The sequence below is a fragment of the Rosa chinensis genome, chromosome 6 (genome assembly GCF_002994745.2).
Source record: "Rosa chinensis cultivar Old Blush chromosome 6, RchiOBHm-V2, whole genome shotgun sequence".
Lineage (NCBI taxonomy): Eukaryota > Viridiplantae > Streptophyta > Magnoliopsida > Rosales > Rosaceae > Rosa > Rosa chinensis.
The window spans coordinates 64,986,988-65,005,546 of record NC_037093.1 but is presented as its reverse complement, the minus strand read 5'-3'; the positions used below and the strand labels follow the sequence as shown (position 1 = coordinate 65,005,546).

Here is an 18,559-nt window from a genome sequence, read left to right as displayed (position 1 = left end):
TGAGTCTTTTTCAGTGCTATGTCATGTTTGTGTGACCTAATTTGCTCTTTGAGTGTAATTGGACAACAACAAAATACGCCAGCCTTATAACAACACATAACTATTATTGCTTCTGTAGCAGTAGGATCAAACAGAGTGATTATATATATACCAACAACAAAACAAACAAATGGAATTGAATACACTCACCTGACAAACTAAAGGAAAAGGAAGGGGGAAATTTGGCTGTGCAGTAGAGAATTAAAAAGAATAGCATGAATGAGATCGTATAGCCACTAAATGCGATAAAAGAATAGATTCCTCAAAAGAAAGTGTATGGAAGTCTCCGGCCTTTTAGATTCATCTGCTCCAAACTGAGTGACCGCTGGATTATCCAAATCCTTGAACAATTTACTATACAAGGTCACCGACCACTTCCTATGGTAAATGTCCTTCCCCTCCTGCTCACAGATGAATGAAATGACGAGCATCTCACCAGGGGGGTAATCTTCACTAAATACACTAAATACAAGCACTGTCCAAGTCGCCAAGAATCTTCTGCGAGAGAACTACGCCGGAAAGTCCCTCAGTAGCCTTTCCATGATGCATCACGCTGCAAGTTAGATTTACAGTTTCTTGGGCAAATTATAAGTCTTCTTAAGAAACTTAGAAGCTGCTTCATCATTTCTATTGCACAACACACGGAGGAGCGTGTTTGGCTCAGTTGGATTCCACTGCCCGGAAGTAGGGGGTAAAGGGAGTCTGGACCTGGCAGAAGAGCCATATGACTCCAAGGTCACACGTCTAAACCGTTCTATGAGACTCTCAGTATCAGTTCTGAAAAGGGGAAGTACACCTCTAACTGTAGTTGTAAACTTATCTATCAATTCAGAAGGCAAGCCATCCCCATTGGCCCAGAACAGATCTTTAAGGGACTTGAAGTCATCTTCTATTATTTGAGAATCCTTCCGGGAGAATACACGAGAGGGGCCTCCGGCAAGCAAAACCAGCAAGAAACCATCAAAGGAAGCTCTCATTATGTCAGTAATAATGCGTGTACGTACTCTTTCATGCACTGTATTTGATACGATAAGTAAGTTCTTCTCCAGCTCGTCAAGAAAAGGCTCTATTCTAGAAGATGATGGTTCTCCAACATACAAACCATCCCACAGAACGTGACTGAGGTCATGGAAGACCATTTTATAAGCTACTGCCTCACAAAGTTGTGTGATTACCTCCACACAAGCCGCAGGAGAGAGCTCAAACTTCTTCCCCAATCCATTCGAAAAGTCTTCTACATGAGCAGATTCAGAATTCCTCAGATGAGTAACAATCCGTTTCTCCAAAACTTCTAACTCACTCCGGATTCTCTGCAATGTGTTTATGCGACAAAGCAACTGTGGTATCCCGAAAGAGTTATCCCCATTGACTGTTGCAACCTGAGAGTTCCTCTTCTGAGAAGTTGGCGTTTTTTCTTTCTTTTTGCCAAAACCTTGGAACTTTGATTCCATAGTGCATCTGGTTAATGCAGGCATAGTGGGAACAAATGTATTACGTGATCCTGCATATCAGAAGAAAATACTGGTTATCATGAAATGAACATATCTTAATTGATGTACAAAATACTTGAGACTTACAAAATTACTTACCACATCCAGATTTTGTCTTGGTTACGTAATATTGAAGACATCTATCAAGGCCAGCCATCAAGTCAGGAAGTAATGCAGGATGCATTGGTATTGGCAGCTGAAAGAATGCAACCAGAGTTTCATCGAAAATTCGCAAAACTTCAACAGCAGATGGAGCATATCCATCTTCACTTGCTGGTGGATTCCACTCCTGTAACATTTAATGAACAAGGTTAGCTCTACAACAGCTGTAAACAAAATCTAAAGTTATGAGCATTATACCAATGACCAAGAAAATCCACAGGGAGTATTTCATTCATCTACTCGGGATTAAGATGGTAAGAAAAGTCATGCCAACGAAGACGTTCATGCTGTGGGTTATAGAAGAAAAAGTAGAAGTCTACAAAACATACAAATTCAAAATTCAGGAAACAGACAAAAATCCAAGGATCTGGGAATCATATGCAAAACTGGAAGTAGTTTAAATTTTGTGTAGATGAAATGATCAATGTACAGCCCTGTCCTTACTAAAAAAGTGTGTCCTCTTGCCCCAGATATAAGACCAAATTGTTATCAAAACTCAATTCAGAATAGCACATGAATAGTTAGTGCATACCTCTTGTTGCAGATTCCTATCAACCCATTCTTTAAGTCTGTCCACTCTTGTCTTGATCCACACTTTTACCAGATTTGCAATTGCAGCTTCAGCCTCATAAGGAGGCATCTCACGAATTATTGCCTTGCCACCATCATCACTGTCCACAGAATCCTCAACTGCTATGAGCACAAGATCTTTCTCCAGCTTATCTGCAGCTCTCAAAACTTGTACAGCATCCGGTGTCAACTCCGCTATACCCGATATGAACTGTTTAATTTCATTCGCATAGCAAGCATGAAGAGTTGCCACAGCCACACCGGCAGCAAAAGGATGCCATATCTTTAGTATTGGACTGAACAACTGCTTCTCCTTAACTGCCAGCTCACCAACATCCTTTGCAAGGATGGCCAGCACGGGAAGGGGGTTTGGCTGGTTTCTTGATGCTCTCCTGCTGGAATCTGCCTTCTCCATCATCTGTATACAAGTAACCAAACATATGTCAGATCATACTTTCAAATTAGCGAACTACAGAATTTGCAAGCAAATATTGTCTGATAAAATTCTTAAATATTTGAAATGAGAATTGCCTGAGCAAAAGCAGTGCGTAATGATGATCTAATGTAAGTGTCAATCCTGTTGCGAGCAACGTCAACTTCATTTTTTCTCCTCCTGCGATACTCATTTGATATGTCTTCAACTAGAATCTTAGCTGCTACTACTCCCAGAGAAACAATGGCCTGCATGGTATCAATATTACTGCTATCAAAAGTGTCATGATAGGCTAGGAGTCTCTTCTCTGCCCAACCCAATATTGAAGTCAATGTCGAACTCAAGATCTTGCAGTACTCGGGATCCTTTGTTGCCTTTGCATCTTTAGCAACCTCGGCTAGCTGCGTATCAGCAGCATACAACAGGTCCAATTCAACTTGGCCGGTAGCAACAAAACGGTTAAACAAAACCCACGTAAAGCAAAGGTTGTGGAGCATCTGATTAAGTCCGAGGATTGACCAGGTCTTCTTAATATGCTCCATTAGCTCGTCCACTTCCTCTATTACAGATGTCTCATCGTGATTATCAAACACGGCTTGGAGAAGCATTTCATAAATGCGGAGATTCAATGGTAACCCATCTGCCCAGTGGGACGTATCATATAAGCCATCAGATGACCTGGAAGCAAGGGCCGTAACAGCACTACGAAGAACCTGCATGGACTCATTATTTCTCCCCGTTTCAAAGGGCCTGTCCAACGCTCCATGAATAATCTGTCGTAGCCGCTGTGCAGCGCTATTGGACTTGTCTAGCGGCACAAAGGGATGCAAAAGTAGACCAGCCTCAAGAATCTTAAGGGTTCTTTTCTGCCATTCTTCGTGTTCCTGCGGGTCAGTAAAATCAGACGACTTGAGCTGCTGTAACAGCTCCAGTGGGACTACAACCGACTCAATTCGCCGTCCTACCTGCAAATGAGCACATCAAAACAGATGACTTGATCAATTACAATTCCGGAAAATGTTACAGTTGGCATACACATGCAAAAATTCCTTCAACAATTTAAACCGACTAGAAAAAAACACAAAATTACTGAGATTCATTTATAGAAACAGTCATTTTCACCAGATCGAACTACATTTAGTAAACAAACCACTAGTCTTCCAAAAATGGAATTCCCAGCACCAAAAATATCCCAGAAATCCAAACTTGACCAACACAATATTCAAATTGAGCTTCATCACACAGAAATTTCAAATTTCAAATCACTCTAAATGAAAGAGAGTAATAATAGAGCTGACCTGTCCAGCTGAAATTCTAAGCAGAGCTCTCCTGACTCTGGAGTCCATAGCTTCAGAAATCCCCATTTGGATCCTCATCAGCTCCCCCACCGTCATAGCCCGCTTGGGCTTTCCGGGCCCCGACCCGGACCCGGACCCGGGGCTCTTCTTCGACCCGGAAGAAGAACCCGGCGATTTGAGGCCCAATGCCTTCTTCATCTTGCTGGCGGCGGCGGAGGTGAGCGATCTCTGCAGCGCCGGCGAGCCATTGGGGGAGCTGGCGGCGCCGTTGGTGTGCTGCTGAGTCGGCGAGTCGGAGAGCGAAGAAGAGACGAAAGTCAGGGCTTTGCCGGTTGAGGTGCGGCAGGCGGCGACGAAGATCTCGTAGGCGGTGAGCCGGAGCTCCGAATCGGTGAGCTGGGCCGAGAGCTGGCCCAATGGGGACGGGAGATCCGTGGCCATGGTGGTCGGCTTCGTAGGTATCGTCAGCGCGGGGGCGCTGCCGGTGGTGGAGTGGGCCCCTCTCTTCGAATGGCCCAGTGAGAGCTCCCTGAAAAGATGAGCCATTGTCGCAGCAGCAGCAGAAGAAGAAGAGAGAGAAACAAACAAAGGTACTAGAGCTGCAGCTTATACATACACACACGGTGAAGAGCTTTCTCTCAAGAGGTTGTTGTTTTTTCCTTTCTTTTTTTGACTTTTACTGTTTTTTTTTTGGGGTTAGTGGATTGATGAAGAACATGGTTAAATCATGGGGACCAGGTATAATGAGTTATCATCTATTTGTTTAATTTTAATTTTTTAACGATTTGTTCTTGTACCTACCTGCCATGGCTTTTGGTTATGGGGTTAATGTCCATAATATTGAATTGACATGCTAACAAATCTCTAAATTATGGAGAGAAAGAGATGGCAGAGTTTACTATATGGTAGATGACTATTTTTTTTTTTTTTTGATAAGGATGGTAGATGACTTTTGAATGTGTGAACTGTCAGCATCTTTTACTATAATTTGGTATTTAATACTTGCATAAAATTTACAATTGGCAAATTTAAAAAGTTTGCAGGATAACTGGATCAAAGTGTTTAGTCTATCTTTCCTTTTGAATGTTTTGAATTCGGGACTTTACTCTTTTTGAAGTACTCACCTACACTAATTGGAGAGATAAGCATGTAAAATGACCAAAATTTGTTTTATAAAAGCAGTTTTTAAGAATCATATGGATACATTGATATATAGAGGACATTATAGTTTTCTTTTCATCAATTGATAAGTTTAAGTTCAAGCATGTTCTCTGCAAAACTACTTCCTTTGCAAATTGTATAGCCAATAGCTAATTTAAGATGTCTTTATGAAAGTGAGAAAATTTAGTTGCATGTGGTTCATGTTCAAGTTTTTTTTACTATCTATTTCAATCACATAATTTTTTTTCGTCGCCAACAAAAATAAGTCAGGTCACAAAATAAAGAAAAAGAAGTAGAGTTCCTTATTTCTCCAACTCTATAGACTATTTTATGCAAGTTTGTCTCAATAATTCAACTAAATTTGTTGGATCATTAGATAGTTAATATAAGTAGTTACATTTCCGATATTAGTTAAGGTTCAAATTTAGAATTTCTCTCCTTCAAGATAAAGAACCAAAATTTGATATGAATTGTTCAGATAATAAGAGAATCTGTTAGAAATCTTGTAATGAGTATTTCAAAATGTTCATGATATATTAGCTAGCAAAAAACCTTGCATTTTTATAATATACATTTCACTGCGGACATGCTCCGTTACGCGTAATTAAGCAGCAGAGTCAAAAACGAAGACGTGTCACCGTGTCAGTAGAGTAACTCTTTAATATATGCTATTAGATGGTTCTGATCACCTCCTCTCACGCTTTTACTTACTTTCCGGAACATCGCGTGCATTAAAATAATAGTTCGGAACGCGGCAGATTCAAGACGGACGCGGCGCGTGAGATACCAACATTCCCTCGTGGTCGTGGAACTGAAAAAGTTGTATGATAGCTGGAACTTGGGGGGCAAAAGGTTGGATACGAACCGCGGAATGTGAATCTTCCTGATTAGTGGGGCCCCCACCTGCTGCTCTTTGATTAAGAGAACTGATTATGTTAAACACGAGATTAAGGAGACAAAATACTGCATACGTATACAAATACTGTTTCGTATCAGAATACGATAGGCAGGGTGATGGAGTCATCACTAATTATTGATTTTTATTTTTGTCAAAGTAAAGGGGAGGAGGATTACAACGACAGTTGGTCGATAAATTATAGAAAATTGGTGAAGGGAAGAGTTGGTTGGTTACTAGCTAGATTACGACAAGAGGCCACATGGTTTTGAGTTTTTGACAAAATATCATATGCTATGTTCCTTAAAAAATCCAAATAATAATCTGGATATCAATATCCAAACCATCATTACCTCCTACATATATATTCTCTAAAGAGAGTTCGATCAATCATTCAATCACAATATAAATTCTACATTCGATATCAATTTTCATATCTGAAGAATAAGATGTTCGATGAAACGTCTCACAATCATTCATCATGTAATTTATTGTTTAATTTAATAGTCTTAATTGATTACTCAAGTCTATTTCGTTATAATATTTTTAGAGCCAGTGACAGCCATAACTCACAAGTCTTAGACTCGAATAGTTTGAGGAGCTCTTCTCTTATCCATTTTCTTATCCTACGATTTAGAACTTCAACTTAGCTTGGAAAAATAAAACGTAAAATAAAATTAGAACATAACCCTAACCCCAATGGACCGAACGTTACACAATAAGAGCTATGGAGTAATACATTCTCTTTCATGTCTGAGTTCGTTGTTTATAGCACGCACGACCAAAATCTCAGAAATTTGCATATTGCTTCATACACACACCATGAAAAGAAAGAAAATGGCTGCAGTGAATTTGTGTGATGACTTAGGAGCCCTAACGCTTGACTATGTTTTCCACCTACATCATAGGAGGTCTGCAAGCAATGGCTCAGAGTGGAAGGATCTGAAGTCCTTATTTTTCGGAACCTTTTAAAAGTGTTTCATGCCTCATCCAAGGCTGATCACTTTTTTTTTTTGAGATACCAAGGCTGATCACTTTGTTGGCCCAAACATGACCGAAACTCTAGCTCGTTGACCTTAACATGGAAAGGGATGAAATTCGCGACGACGGTCTTCGGCCACTGGCAAAGGGGTGTCCTAAATTATCAACCCTCATGCTCTGTAGTCTGTGGCAGAAAGAAAATCACGTCTGATGGAGTTGATTCGCTTCTAAATAGTGCGGACCAAAACTTGCATTTGGATTTGGGATATTGCAGATTGCTAAAAAACCCTAGAAGCTATTATCACATTGTGATCTCTTTCCATTTTGGCTTTGGAACAGTGTCATTTGACTACGGATTTGGGATTAGGGTTTTTGTGCGATGCGTCTTGCCCAAAAACCCTAAAGAAATTGGTCCTCGATCATTGTCATAGGATTACCGATTCCGGCCTCTTGCAGATGCACAATATGTCGTGCTTCCACTTGACCAACACCCGTAGGCCCCATTATATCACCGACTCTAGTGGTTTTGCGTTCTCGGCTATAGCCTAAAGAGGTTAAATTTGTCCGGGCATATCAAGGTGACGAATGTTACCATGTTTGCCCTGGCGGAAAACTGCCTTAACTTGTCAAGGGATCAGTATCGCGGAATGGTTATCATGCATCATTTTTTAGTCATAAGAGGATACTTTTTTTTATCGTGAAAATACTTCAATACGCCGGATTCTCTCAATTTCTATGTCTTAATAAATCAGTTTGAGACCTTAAGTATCAATGCTGGCCGGGTCTACCTTTGAGATGTAGTGTTATTTCAGCCCTGAATAGTTTAATGTACGTGCTTTAATTTTTTGGGTTATTCATATACTTGTCTAACTTGAGTGTCACTATATGTTTTAGTACTTAACATATTTTGGAAAGCATGGTGGTTACCTTTACGTTGCCTTGAATTGATTGCTCTAATACAATGACTACCATAGAGTTCTTGATTACTTTTTTTTTTTTTTTCTAGAGGGGATTTTTAAATTAAAAAATTGATTAAAGTCATATGACCATGCTAGGTCACTACCAGAGTGAAACATACGTTAGAAAACTAGTTCCTTCATAATATCTGAGCCACATACATCACGACCAGGAGAGTTCATAGTAGAGTTCATATTAAGCAACACCCATTAGATTGTGAGTTGCACATTTAAGCAACTTAAATCTAAAATCCTAAACAATGAACTATCAGACTTTTAGTTTGAATCAGACATTAAAATACAAACTTCATTCGCTAATTAAGTTGCGTTTATAGTGTATATCCGTTTTTCTTCACAAGCACATTCAAGCGGGCCATTTAAATGGAAGGCCAATATTATTGTATTTTGTTTTGCATTGATTTCTCATCATCAGTTATAACTTTCAACCTTTTTGAAGTTGAAAGTTGAAACCATTATTGCAACGTTGCGTGCATTCTAAGTAAAAAGATCCTCAATTTTATTTTCATAGTCATAAAATAGGAACATCAATCAACATTGGAGTAGAGCATTTGGATAATACTAGGTATTTCCTTTTTTTTTTTTTTTTTTGACTTTGTCAAGGGGAACCCAAAGGCTTCCTAGGCCCAAACTCCTTCAGCGCATGTGAAATGCTCCAACTGTGCATTGCAGCACAGTGCCTGGCCACTTTGACAGCTTCGGGGTTCGAACCTAGGTTGGGGAGCACACCCAACTAGGCAAGAACCACTAGGCCACTTGCAGTGGTTATACTAGGTATTTCCTAGTTAAACTTGTCTACTTTTCCCCACCAGAGTCCCATAAGTCGACCTATTTAAGGAGCTTAAACCCTCTTTGACCTGAAAAATAGAAGCCTCAAATCCATCGACTACCATCCTTCACGAGTCCATGCGAACAGAGAGAATGGCTTTATGCAGAAAAAGATCACGCAAGGTTTCTTTACTGAGTGACGATGAATTAGGCCTGATCCTCAACTATCTCTTCGACCCAAAAGATAGGATATCCTTCTCAGAAGTATGCAAGCATGGTTTTGAGTGGAGGGTCTAAACCGATCATCAGTTCGTCTCCGCCAACCCGATCATCTCCGTCATGTACTGCCTAGATTTCCTAATTTAGTCAAGTTCAAAACATCCAAGTCTATCACCAACGACGACCTCAAATTCTTAGCACAAACTTGCCCTAAAATCGAGGTCCTCAGTTTGAAAAGCTCAGACCTTTCTGAAGAATCAAGGTCGTGATTATATGCGCGATGGCTTATGTGCCTTGGCAAAAAGATGTCCCAAATTATCCAAGGTCTCGTTGAGACATAGAAAAACCCTTGTGGGTCTTGTTTCGGTTATAAATTCCGCACATAATTTGACATAGTTGAATTTAGGGCATTGTGGTGGCTCAGTCACGGACAAAGCTCTTGAAGCCATTGGGTCTTTGAGTTCAATTAGCCATTTGGATTTGGAAAGATGTTTTCGAATTATGATTATATTACAGGATTGGCTTTTCTGGCGAATGGTTCTTCCTCAAAAACCCTAAAAAGGAAAGTTGTTCCTTTCCTTGTGCATACCAAACATAGGAAAGGAATAACTTTCCTTTCCCAAGCCTTCAATTCCGTGAACCAAACGAGACCTAAAGACACTGATACTTGCAGACTGCTGGGAAATTACTGATGTTAGGGTCTCACTTTTAGTGAAGATGTGTTGTTTGGAGCAGCTGAGTTTAGCTTCCTCTGGAAAAAAAATAACTGACGTTGGAGGTTTAACAAGTTGTGTGTCAAATCGTACCATATTTGCTCTTGTTAAGAATTGTCACAACTTGAAGGTGCTTGGTCATGGTGGTTGCAATCTGGTAACCGGCGCTGGTATTCGTGCAATTTCAAGTCACATGTCCTTGGAATTTCTTGGTATTGGCCTTTGCGGTAAACTCAATGCCTCTGGTCGATGTGGAACATATAATGTATTGAAGCCCTGCATTGAAGTGTATTGAGTGGATACCGTGTCGGAGTGGATCTTGATCTTCGATTCTCTGAATTTCAAGAGCACAATATGAGGTTCTTGGTTCGTTGAATTAGTATATACAGATGTATCACCTGAATTATTGCTTGCTTCTTGGAAGGAGCAACTTGCATATTTTGGTCTTGTTTAGGTTTTAGCCTCAGCTGATTATCATAGGAAAAGTTAAACCATGACCATATTGGAGCTTTCCTAGTCAAGAGTGGTTATTTAAGATAGTCTTGTTGTTGATTTACTGATTGGATGCCCATAATTGAAGACTATTAGACTGGATACAAGATGAGGATGGATGTTGTATGAAACGCAGGAGAGCACGAGAGCAATCTTTACATTCGTCTAGTGTTTGTAATTTACTGCTGATCGATTTGGATGGATGAAGCAGCACTAGCTGTTGTCTACTGTTTTTGGTTTCAGGAATATTAGGACCTTCAACTTTAGGTACTGTTTTTGATTTAGCTATTTTATGATTTTTATCCCCCAACAATAGATTTCAGTTTGTGAATATTAGTAACAGCTAGAAGTTATAGTAAATCGGATCAATTGAGTAGATGACGATTGGATATATGTAAGAAGAAATAATCTATCAATTTATTCTGTTCTTGGTTGTTGTGGCTTGATATCCCTTACATATGAGGGCAGTAGCCTTTGATTCTTAGCCCAACTTGAACTCTCTCCACCCAAATTGACCAGGGCTTCTTCTGAGTAGATGGGGTGAGCTCTAATTGTTTATAGTACTTCATGGATGAAAGTTGCTTGCTGACTAGATGAAGTCTGCAGGGTAAGGTTGTTTAAACTGATAGTTTAGATTGATCATTTTATTTTATCCATTCCACCTTAATTGGGGGAGAAGCTTTTCTTTCCGAGTTTATAGAGATTTGCCATTGTTCGTAGACGTTCATGCAAATTGGTGACTATCGTATGAATTTTCTATGCTCTTACTTAATAACATTGTAGAATACTTGTTTTGTTTGTCACTTTAGGTCAAATAAAAATGAGTTCATAATTCATATACAACTAAATTTATTTTGCTTTAAATTATTGCGCTACAAATTCTGAATTCTGATTAAACATTAGACACTAGATGTTTTTTCATCAATGAAATTTTAAATGATCCAAATGGAATTGGAAAATCAATCCTTTTTCACAAGAAAAAGATTTCATTAAATCCTAAAGCCAAAACAACACATTACAAAGAACTATATGTGCTTGAACCCTAAATCAATGGTCAAGTAAGTAAGGGAACATGGATATCATCTGGTATTACAATTAAGCTCCATTAGTATAAGAGCCATTATGTAAAGTCAGTATTGGAGAAGCGAGATCGATACAAACACAAATTCAGATTTTTGAATTTTTAATATCGCATCACCCGGGCCTTAGGCCCATCAATTGTTTGGTCCAGGGCCCAATTAAATTTCAATGAGGGTGCGCGCCCATGGCCATCGCCGGTGGACTCAACGACGAAAGCAGCGGCAGCCTCTCCTAGTTTGTATTTGTATTCATTAGCATTATAACCAGAATGGGGTCATCTTGTACAACCAGAGCTTTAGGTTCAATCCTTCATAGATTCACCACCGGTGTCTCTTCCAAATGCCCCAACGGCTCAGCCAGTATGTCCTCACCTTTCTCCATTTGCATTTCAATTCTAAAATATTTTCTTCTGATTTTTCTGTTGAAAGTGAAGCGGGAGCTTACCTCTGTGATTCAGGGACTGGTTTGCTGAGTAGAAACTTATCATCTTCATCTTCCATTTCACCATTGCCTTTTTCATGGATTTCGACGCCTATAGGAAGCAGTCCCGGAGCGAGGAGAACCATACGTACCGTCTCTCCTCTCTGCATGGGTAGACGTTCCAGCAAGATCGCTGGTCGAAAGGTTCTCATTGCATTCTTTGCTGTTTTGATTTTTTGCACACCAGCTGTTCGATGAAATGGCTGAATAGTATGGTAATGGAGCTCATGGATCATTTTACATGTGCAGGGGGCGAAGGATGCGAAGAAGGCAAAGCTGTATTCGAAGATTGGGAAGGAACTTGTGTCTGCGTAAGTCAGTTGCTCCTCCGTCTCTGTCTCTCTTATTGGTGGCCATTCCTTTCTCAGTATTCTTTATTGGTGCTGCATTGTTGTGATCTTTGTTATCCTAAAATGGGGATGCAGTTTGAAGAAGGGTGGTCCAAATCCTGTTTCGAATACAGCCCTGGCTACAATATTGGAGAAAGCCAAGGAGCTTGATGTACCCAAGGAGATCTTGGATCGCAACATTAAGAAAGCTTCTGAGAAGGGACAAGAAGCTTACATTGAGAAAGTATATGAGGTTGGTAACTTGGTAGCAGTATCATCTGCTATGTGTATTGCTTTCAGGTTTCATCAGTAAGCTTTGTTTCTCTTGTTAGGTTGATGTTTTTCTCATTTACCATGTCATTCACTAATAAACTGGTTTGTACTAGGTATATGGTTATGGTGGAGCTAGCATGGTAGTCGAGGTATTGACAGATAAAATAACCCGATCTGTGGCAACTGTTAGAGAGGTTGTGAAGAACTGTGGCGGGAAGATGGCAGATCCAGGATCTGTTCTGTTCAAATTCAGGCGTGCTCGGGTTGTAAACATAAAAGTCTCAGATGCTGACAAAGATCAGCTCATCTCCATTGCTTTAGATGCCGGTGCTGAGGATGTTATTGAACCGCCAGTATATGAAGATGATACCGAAGAAGATCAATCAGAAAGGTAATGTTTTCAGTAGTGGCTACAATTTTCTAGTTCTAGTTGTTAATCTATATGCTGTAACTTTATCTTTCTCTGTTTTTTAAATGCATTATTCTGCTAAAATGTCGTACACTATAAATGGGAAGTTATGTAGAACTCAGAACTATGTTTAAAATAGTAAAACACTCCTGTTGTGATCATACCCCACATGACATCTATCGAGGGGAAGGGGGAGGGTCTTGAGCTTGACCCATTTGATTCTGCTCGTGAGCTTAAATTTTCTGCTGAATATAATTTCCACTGTTGATCATACTTTCATTTTGGTTGAGTGGAATCTGGAGTTTTGCTTTTTGGCGGACTTCATTAACTTGTGAAATTTAAAGGCATGGTAGATTCAGTTGTAGCTTGGCCTTTGTATCATGGTGAACAAAGTCTGATTTTTTTTTTTGGCTTGTGATAGCTATTATAAGATAGTGAGTGACTCAGATAACTACTCAGCAATACTTTCAAAGTTACGTGACGAAGGAATCAATTTTGAGACAGATAATGGTTCTGAGCTACTTCCAATAAGCCCTATTGAGGTGTGTCTCTACAGGATTTCTATGCCTTTGATCTGTTGCAGGAGTTTAGCAGAATTTTTTAAAGTTTAGCAGAATTTTTTAATTTTACTTTTCATTATTCTAAGAGTGGATTTTCCGGTGGTGGTCTGATTCAGGTAGATGACGAGGCTATGGATTTGAACAAGGAACTTATGACCAATTTACTTGAACTTGATGATGTTGATGCCGTTTACACAGACCAGAAATGATCGAAACCTGTATCTTCACTCATCTCAGAAGTCCAAATGAAGCTCTTGGTGTTAGTGTGTTACAGTAGACGTGTGTCTGGCTCTTCTTCAATTTGACCTTGTAACCTGGAAGTATATGTCCTATTTTGAAATAGGAGAGCAGATGGGCAAGTATTGTCACCTCAAGGAAAGATTTTTCTAAAAACTTTTCTTATTTATTGTGAAGAACAGTAACAATGAAATATGATTGTCTTTTGAGAATTGAGAACAAACAATAAAGAAAAAAAACTCTTCAATAGCAATCAATATAAAGTTTTAATCTTGATGCTTCTGTTCAGGAGCCTCATCTGTATGGATCTTTTCTATGAGTTTTAAGTTGGTGCCCCAGAACTCTATAATAGACGCTTGAACAAGAAGTAGCGCACTGTGGAGAGATGAAAACAAGAAAACGTAGTAAATGATAGAAGGAAAGTCAATTCATAAGCTTTATAGCAGATCCATTTAGAGAGCGGATCCCGTGTAAACTGCAGTTTACAACAGAAATACAGATTGAGCTTTCAATTCTAGGATAGATGAAAGACTTGAACGCGCTACAAATAAGATATTTTCCCAAGCTGCTAATAAGATTATCTCTGTATTTGCTTACATTCATCATAACGAAAACTATAATTTCCATGTACGTAACTAACTGGTAAAAGCCCCAGTAGTTGATTCACTTCATTTCTTTGGAACCCAGCATCCATGCAGCCCATATGGAAGGCCATAAGGGAACTTGGCTCTAGCAATCTCTTCGAACGTGGTTCCATCTAGTATCAAAGCATAACTGCCTCCATTTTTCTCACTAATCATCGAGATCACCACACCATCATCTTCTTCAGTTGCGCCAGGTCGGGCCACAAAGAATGGTTCAGATGGCACTGCGCCCTCATCGTACCAATTCTTAGCTTTCTTCTCCACCAAATCAAGCTGTCATTGTTTGGAAAATATATTAACTTCTGTAAGAGGCTGAAAACCAACCAGGGGGCTTATGGAAAATAGAAGTAGCTAGTCTAGTACTAATTACCTTTGTGAGCGTGTTGGGGAAGTTGCAAGGGCGCACAGCCCCACAAGCATAGGCATATCTATACTTCTTACCCAAAAATGCCGGGTTTATGCTGCACATGTCCATCCCTTTTCCATGTTCATTTGGGTCTAATGCTGCCTCTAGTTCTCCATATGCACTCCCATCGAATGGTATTCTAAACCTTCCAACCCTGCATAGGTAAATCTTCGATATGAATCAACGACGCTCCACCAACATGGCAACATAGCATGTCGTATTAAGATAGTTAACAAAAAAACATTATCGTTTTACCTAGCATCTGGTAGCACATCTTCTTCACCAGTATATGAACGCAGATTCTGTATCCTAAGCTGATCCAGGATTGTGGCATCAGCGCTGTGCTCGCAACAATCTGCAATGAGCGCCGTCACTCTCCCATCCTCATCTTTCTCTTCATAGGCATTAATGAAATGGAAAGTAACAAACAATGGCACTTCCACACTCGCCACCTTCAAAACAATTGCATCGAAAAAGTAAATAACCAAAAAAAAGAAAAAGAAAAAGAAGTTAAACACAATGACATATTATTCAAGTTTCAAAGAGAGATCAATTAGTACGAGATCGACTTACAATTTTACCACTAGCTTTACACATGGCATGCATATAGGCCTTGGACTCAGGATGCCACTCAAACTTGTACAATGGTGTCGGTTCGGCCCTGAGCAAATTCCCTGCACAATACCTCAACGGCATTTCAGGCGCAATTATGTAGTGCTCGGTCACCGGAAAGCTATGAACCCACCCTGGCGCCGGACCTTGGCTGCAGTCAACCCTCCCGATCACCCTCCTTTCATTCGTACCAGGCTCCATCCTCACCGCCAAGTAACCCGGGTTGATCAAATCAGGCAACAAAGTCAAGAACTCGGACTCTGTCACAATAGGATGTGCCGAGTGAATCAAACCTCCCAACGTGTCAGTATACTCGAATCTTCCTATTGTGTCCAAAGTGTCCGGGTCAACCACTATGGACCCTTTTTGGGTCTCGGTGAGGCACACGACCCGGCCATCTCCGAGGTGGACCACGCCCGTGTTGGCGTTATCGGTCAGAGATGCACCAGAGAATAGGTTGGCCAGCTCACCAATGTAGGATAGGAAATTATCCTGTTTAGGAACTTCTGAGAACTCACGGTAGCATAACTTTTTGCTCTTCATTGCAGCTTTGTAAGCATCGGATTCAACTTGGCGGTGGCCAGCGATCAGACGGCCGTTTTCAAAGTGAAGCCTGGCTAGCATTGCGTAGCCGTCGAAGAGGTGACGGAAGTTGTAGTCCTCAATGTGCCAAACTCCCGGACCATTTCTTAAGTACGTTCCTTTCTGCATGTATAACAAGTAAATAAATAAGCATCCCCTAATTGTAAAGGAACTAATTAGCATCGTTCTTTTAGACCAAATATTAAAAAAACAAATACGTATTCAGATTTGGAATGAGACCGTTATACGTAATCCAACCTGAAGACTAAAAATATTAGGAGCTACTACGAGTACGGAAAACGAACAAGGCAGGACCTGAATTATTTTTCTGGTTGAACAGTTTAAAAATAACTAAAAGGAGGAATATACTCTGGCCAGCCCTGCTCTTTGTGACAAATTATGTGACGCCAGTAGGGTAATCAGTTGATTAATCCATTAATTAATAGTCCTACCTAGAAAAACACACACGTCATTAATGAGACAAACCCTTGGGCATGCATTGGGTGGTAGGCCTCTCACTAAACAATAAGTCTAAAAGATTACAAACGAAATTAAAGGTTAGCTATTGTTTCTTCTTGCTGCTTCAGGCTTCTCTACTATTCCTTCTTCCTGCAATTTACAGCACAAACGAGTCTGTAAAACATGGTGGCCTAATCTTACCATCACGACTCTAGCTAGGGCTTAAGTGATTAAGAGTAATTTGTGAATGAGACTCACAGTTGAAAATATAATTTTGTATCAAAGAAAATTTCTCGTTGTTTAAGGTCTGTCATATATATCCGCGGGATTAATTTGGACAAAACAGTTGAATTGGTCTTGAGTTGAATGCTCTAATTTATCGCCACTGAATTTGAATACTTGAGAACAATAATTTACAACATGTACGACTTCGATCTCTTGGGAACTGTATATCTGGGTTTGTGTTCTTATTGGTGTATTTGATCTCCACAATCTGACATGCAAGCTTATTATATAGGGAGACTGAAGTTGTATATTAGTGAAATGGAGGAATTTAGAAATGAAGGAACACATACTAGCCACAGTGGTATTTGTCCTTGTACATGCAGCTCTCCTTCCCATCTCTCCTGCCGGACACTGGTCCAAGCTACGTGGCTTCTCCGATCATCAGTTTCCTTACTCGGCGGCAGATGAGGGGCAGCAACAGCCGGTAATGGAGGACTTGCGACGTTTGTCGACGTCAAGCGCTTCCTGCTTTTAGCGCCCTTCTTTAAGGGATTAAATCCATCTCTGCTACTATTGGGATTGGAGTGATCGGAAACCGCTGCTCTCAGCAGCAAACACGAGTTTCCACTGCCAACAGAAAATCCTAAGGAAGCCATATTCGGTCTAGCTGAGAGACTAGCTTAACTAGCTCGCTTGTAGTGATATTAGCTCAAGTTAAAGAGTGAGGAGTTGTCAACGTTGTATTTATAGGGAAATGGTGATGAATAGGGTTGGTACCACTGAAAAAAACTATGATAAGCTACAATGCTACTGTTGGTATCTTAATTGGTGGAATTCCCTTTCACTACGAGACATTGCTAGCTAGCTTATGTTTAAAATATATTTCTGCGAATATATATTTACTCAATTAATTACTCTAGTGCCATGGACTACCCTCGATTTATATATGTGTGGGCATTCCCAGAAGCAGTAGTCATATGAAGCACACGGAATGCCTGGGATACAACACAAATTTGTGATGCGGTATTAATTAATGTATGATCCATGATTAATTAATCTGCTTAGATCCAGGGACAATTCACAAGTAAGGGATCTAATTGTTTCCGAATCAAGCTTTGTCATAGTTGTACTGTTTCAATTAAGGAACCAAATGACATTCTGTCTTGCTGGACGTACGTCCAAACATAGTGAAATGCAGCCAAGGAAAAGTCGCCATATGGCTGCAATGGTTTAGTGAAACTACTTAAGAATCTCAACAAGATATCAAATTGCTTTATATTCTTGTTCCAAAGAGGTAAAGTTTGTGTACGGGTACTTTCTTTGACCAATAGCATTATGGTATTTAGGATTGAAATAGAAAGAAAATACAATATTAAATGAGTAGCTAGGGTTTTCCGATTCCATTTTGTAGCTAGGGTTGCACATGTACGTTAACTAATACACTGGGTTCAGAAAACTATAGCAAATTTCCCCATATAATTGGGAGCTATTTGAATGATTGAGCTGTAAGCTGTTGTTGGTGTATTCGTGGCAGCTTGGTTTTATATATGCACAAAAATGTATAATCAATATGTTTAGGGTTTATTCTAAGAAAACCAACTTGTTTCAGGTTAGGATCCGGCTCCTCTCTTTGACTTTAATTCTAATTTCTAAGCCCTTGATTTAATATTCAAGGACTATCATATTGACACATCAGCAAAAAAAATTTAAAACTCTTTGACTTTTTAATGTCAAACGCCGTTACTCTCTCTCTCTCCTTCTTCAACCAAAAAAAAAAATCTCTGCAATTCTCCAGCAGCCCAGCCCATGTCTTCTTCATTTTGAGTTCTATAGTTATTTGCTACGAATGGGATTAAGAGTACATATTCGTCGACCAAATTCACTACAGCAAGGTGGAAATGGATTTGATTGGAGGAAGAATGTTCTTTGACATCTGTTCGAGTATTGGATGTCTTGATTATTTCACTTGGTAGCGTCAAGCTTTTGGGCATAAACAAGGAATAATTAGAATAATTAATCATGTCATCCTCAATTTAGGAGAATGCCTATTATGATAAAAAAAAATATA

At 39.8% G+C, this 18,559-nt stretch overlaps 3 protein-coding genes across 4 annotated transcripts; 1 reads left to right on the top strand and 2 right to left on the bottom strand.

The window, feature by feature from the left end:
- Positions 1-84: 84 nt before the first annotated feature.
- LOC112172262 (protein unc-13 homolog) lies at positions 85-4,620 on the bottom strand. Its single transcript, XM_024309537.2, has 5 exons — positions 3,993-4,620; positions 2,793-3,659; positions 2,224-2,679; positions 1,629-1,818; positions 85-1,540 (listed from the first exon to the last, which is right to left on the bottom strand). Exons 1-5 carry the CDS (start codon positions 4,536-4,538, stop codon positions 606-608), a joined length of 2,994 nt encoding a protein of 997 aa, XP_024165305.1. The 5' UTR covers positions 4,539-4,620; the 3' UTR covers positions 85-605.
- A 6,804-nt stretch (positions 4,621-11,424) lies between these two features.
- LOC112174795 (probable transcriptional regulatory protein At2g25830) lies at positions 11,425-13,816 on the top strand. Of its 2 annotated transcripts, none has more exons than XM_024312605.2 (7): positions 11,425-11,634; positions 11,709-11,899; positions 12,005-12,066; positions 12,181-12,337; positions 12,471-12,748; positions 13,188-13,308; positions 13,443-13,816. In XM_024312605.2, the coding sequence occupies exons 1-7, from the start codon at positions 11,544-11,546 to the stop codon at positions 13,533-13,535; spliced, it is 993 nt and encodes a 330-aa protein (XP_024168373.1). In that variant the 5' UTR covers positions 11,425-11,543; the 3' UTR covers positions 13,536-13,816. The 2 variants fall into 2 exon arrangements, with proteins under 2 accessions (XP_024168373.1, XP_024168374.1); XM_024312606.2 differs by having other exon boundaries at positions 11,439-11,634; positions 11,733-11,899.
- A 317-nt stretch (positions 13,817-14,133) lies between these two features.
- LOC112174794 (carotenoid cleavage dioxygenase 8 homolog B, chloroplastic) lies at positions 14,134-17,147 on the bottom strand. The gene is made up of 5 exons (XM_024312604.2): positions 16,842-17,147; positions 15,187-15,930; positions 14,869-15,065; positions 14,578-14,767; positions 14,134-14,480 (listed from the first exon to the last, which is right to left on the bottom strand). The coding sequence occupies exons 1-5, from the start codon at positions 17,145-17,147 to the stop codon at positions 14,232-14,234; spliced, it is 1,686 nt and encodes a 561-aa protein (XP_024168372.1). The 3' UTR covers positions 14,134-14,231.
- Positions 17,148-18,559: the final 1,412 nt, after the last annotated feature.

Coding starts and splice junctions, on each gene's coding strand:
- LOC112172262 (XM_024309537.2), bottom strand. CDS start 4,538: ATGGCTCATCTTTTCAGGGAGCTCTCACTGGGCCATTCGAAGAGAGGG. Junction 2,680..2,792: donor TACGCACTGCTTTTGCTCAG/GCAATTCTCATT, acceptor ACTTGTATACAG/ATGATGGAGAAGGCAGATTC. Junction 1,541..1,628: donor CAAGACAAAATCTGGATGTG/GTAAGTAATTTT, acceptor TCTGATATGCAG/GATCACGTAATACATTTGTT.
- LOC112174795 (XM_024312605.2), top strand. CDS start 11,544: ATGGGGTCATCTTGTACAACCAGAGCTTTAGGTTCAATCCTTCATAGA. Junction 12,067..12,180: donor GGGAAGGAACTTGTGTCTGC/GTAAGTCAGTTG, acceptor ATGGGGATGCAG/TTTGAAGAAGGGTGGTCCAA. Junction 12,749..13,187: donor GAAGAAGATCAATCAGAAAG/GTAATGTTTTCA, acceptor GGCTTGTGATAG/CTATTATAAGATAGTGAGTG.
- LOC112174794 (XM_024312604.2), bottom strand. CDS start 17,147: ATGGCTTCCTTAGGATTTTCTGTTGGCAGTGGAAACTCGTGTTTGCTG. Junction 14,768..14,868: donor GATGTGCTACCAGATGCTAG/GTAAAACGATAA, acceptor TTACCTATGCAG/GGTTGGAAGGTTTAGAATAC. Junction 14,481..14,577: donor TCCCCAACACGCTCACAAAG/GTAATTAGTACT, acceptor AAACAATGACAG/CTTGATTTGGTGGAGAAGAA.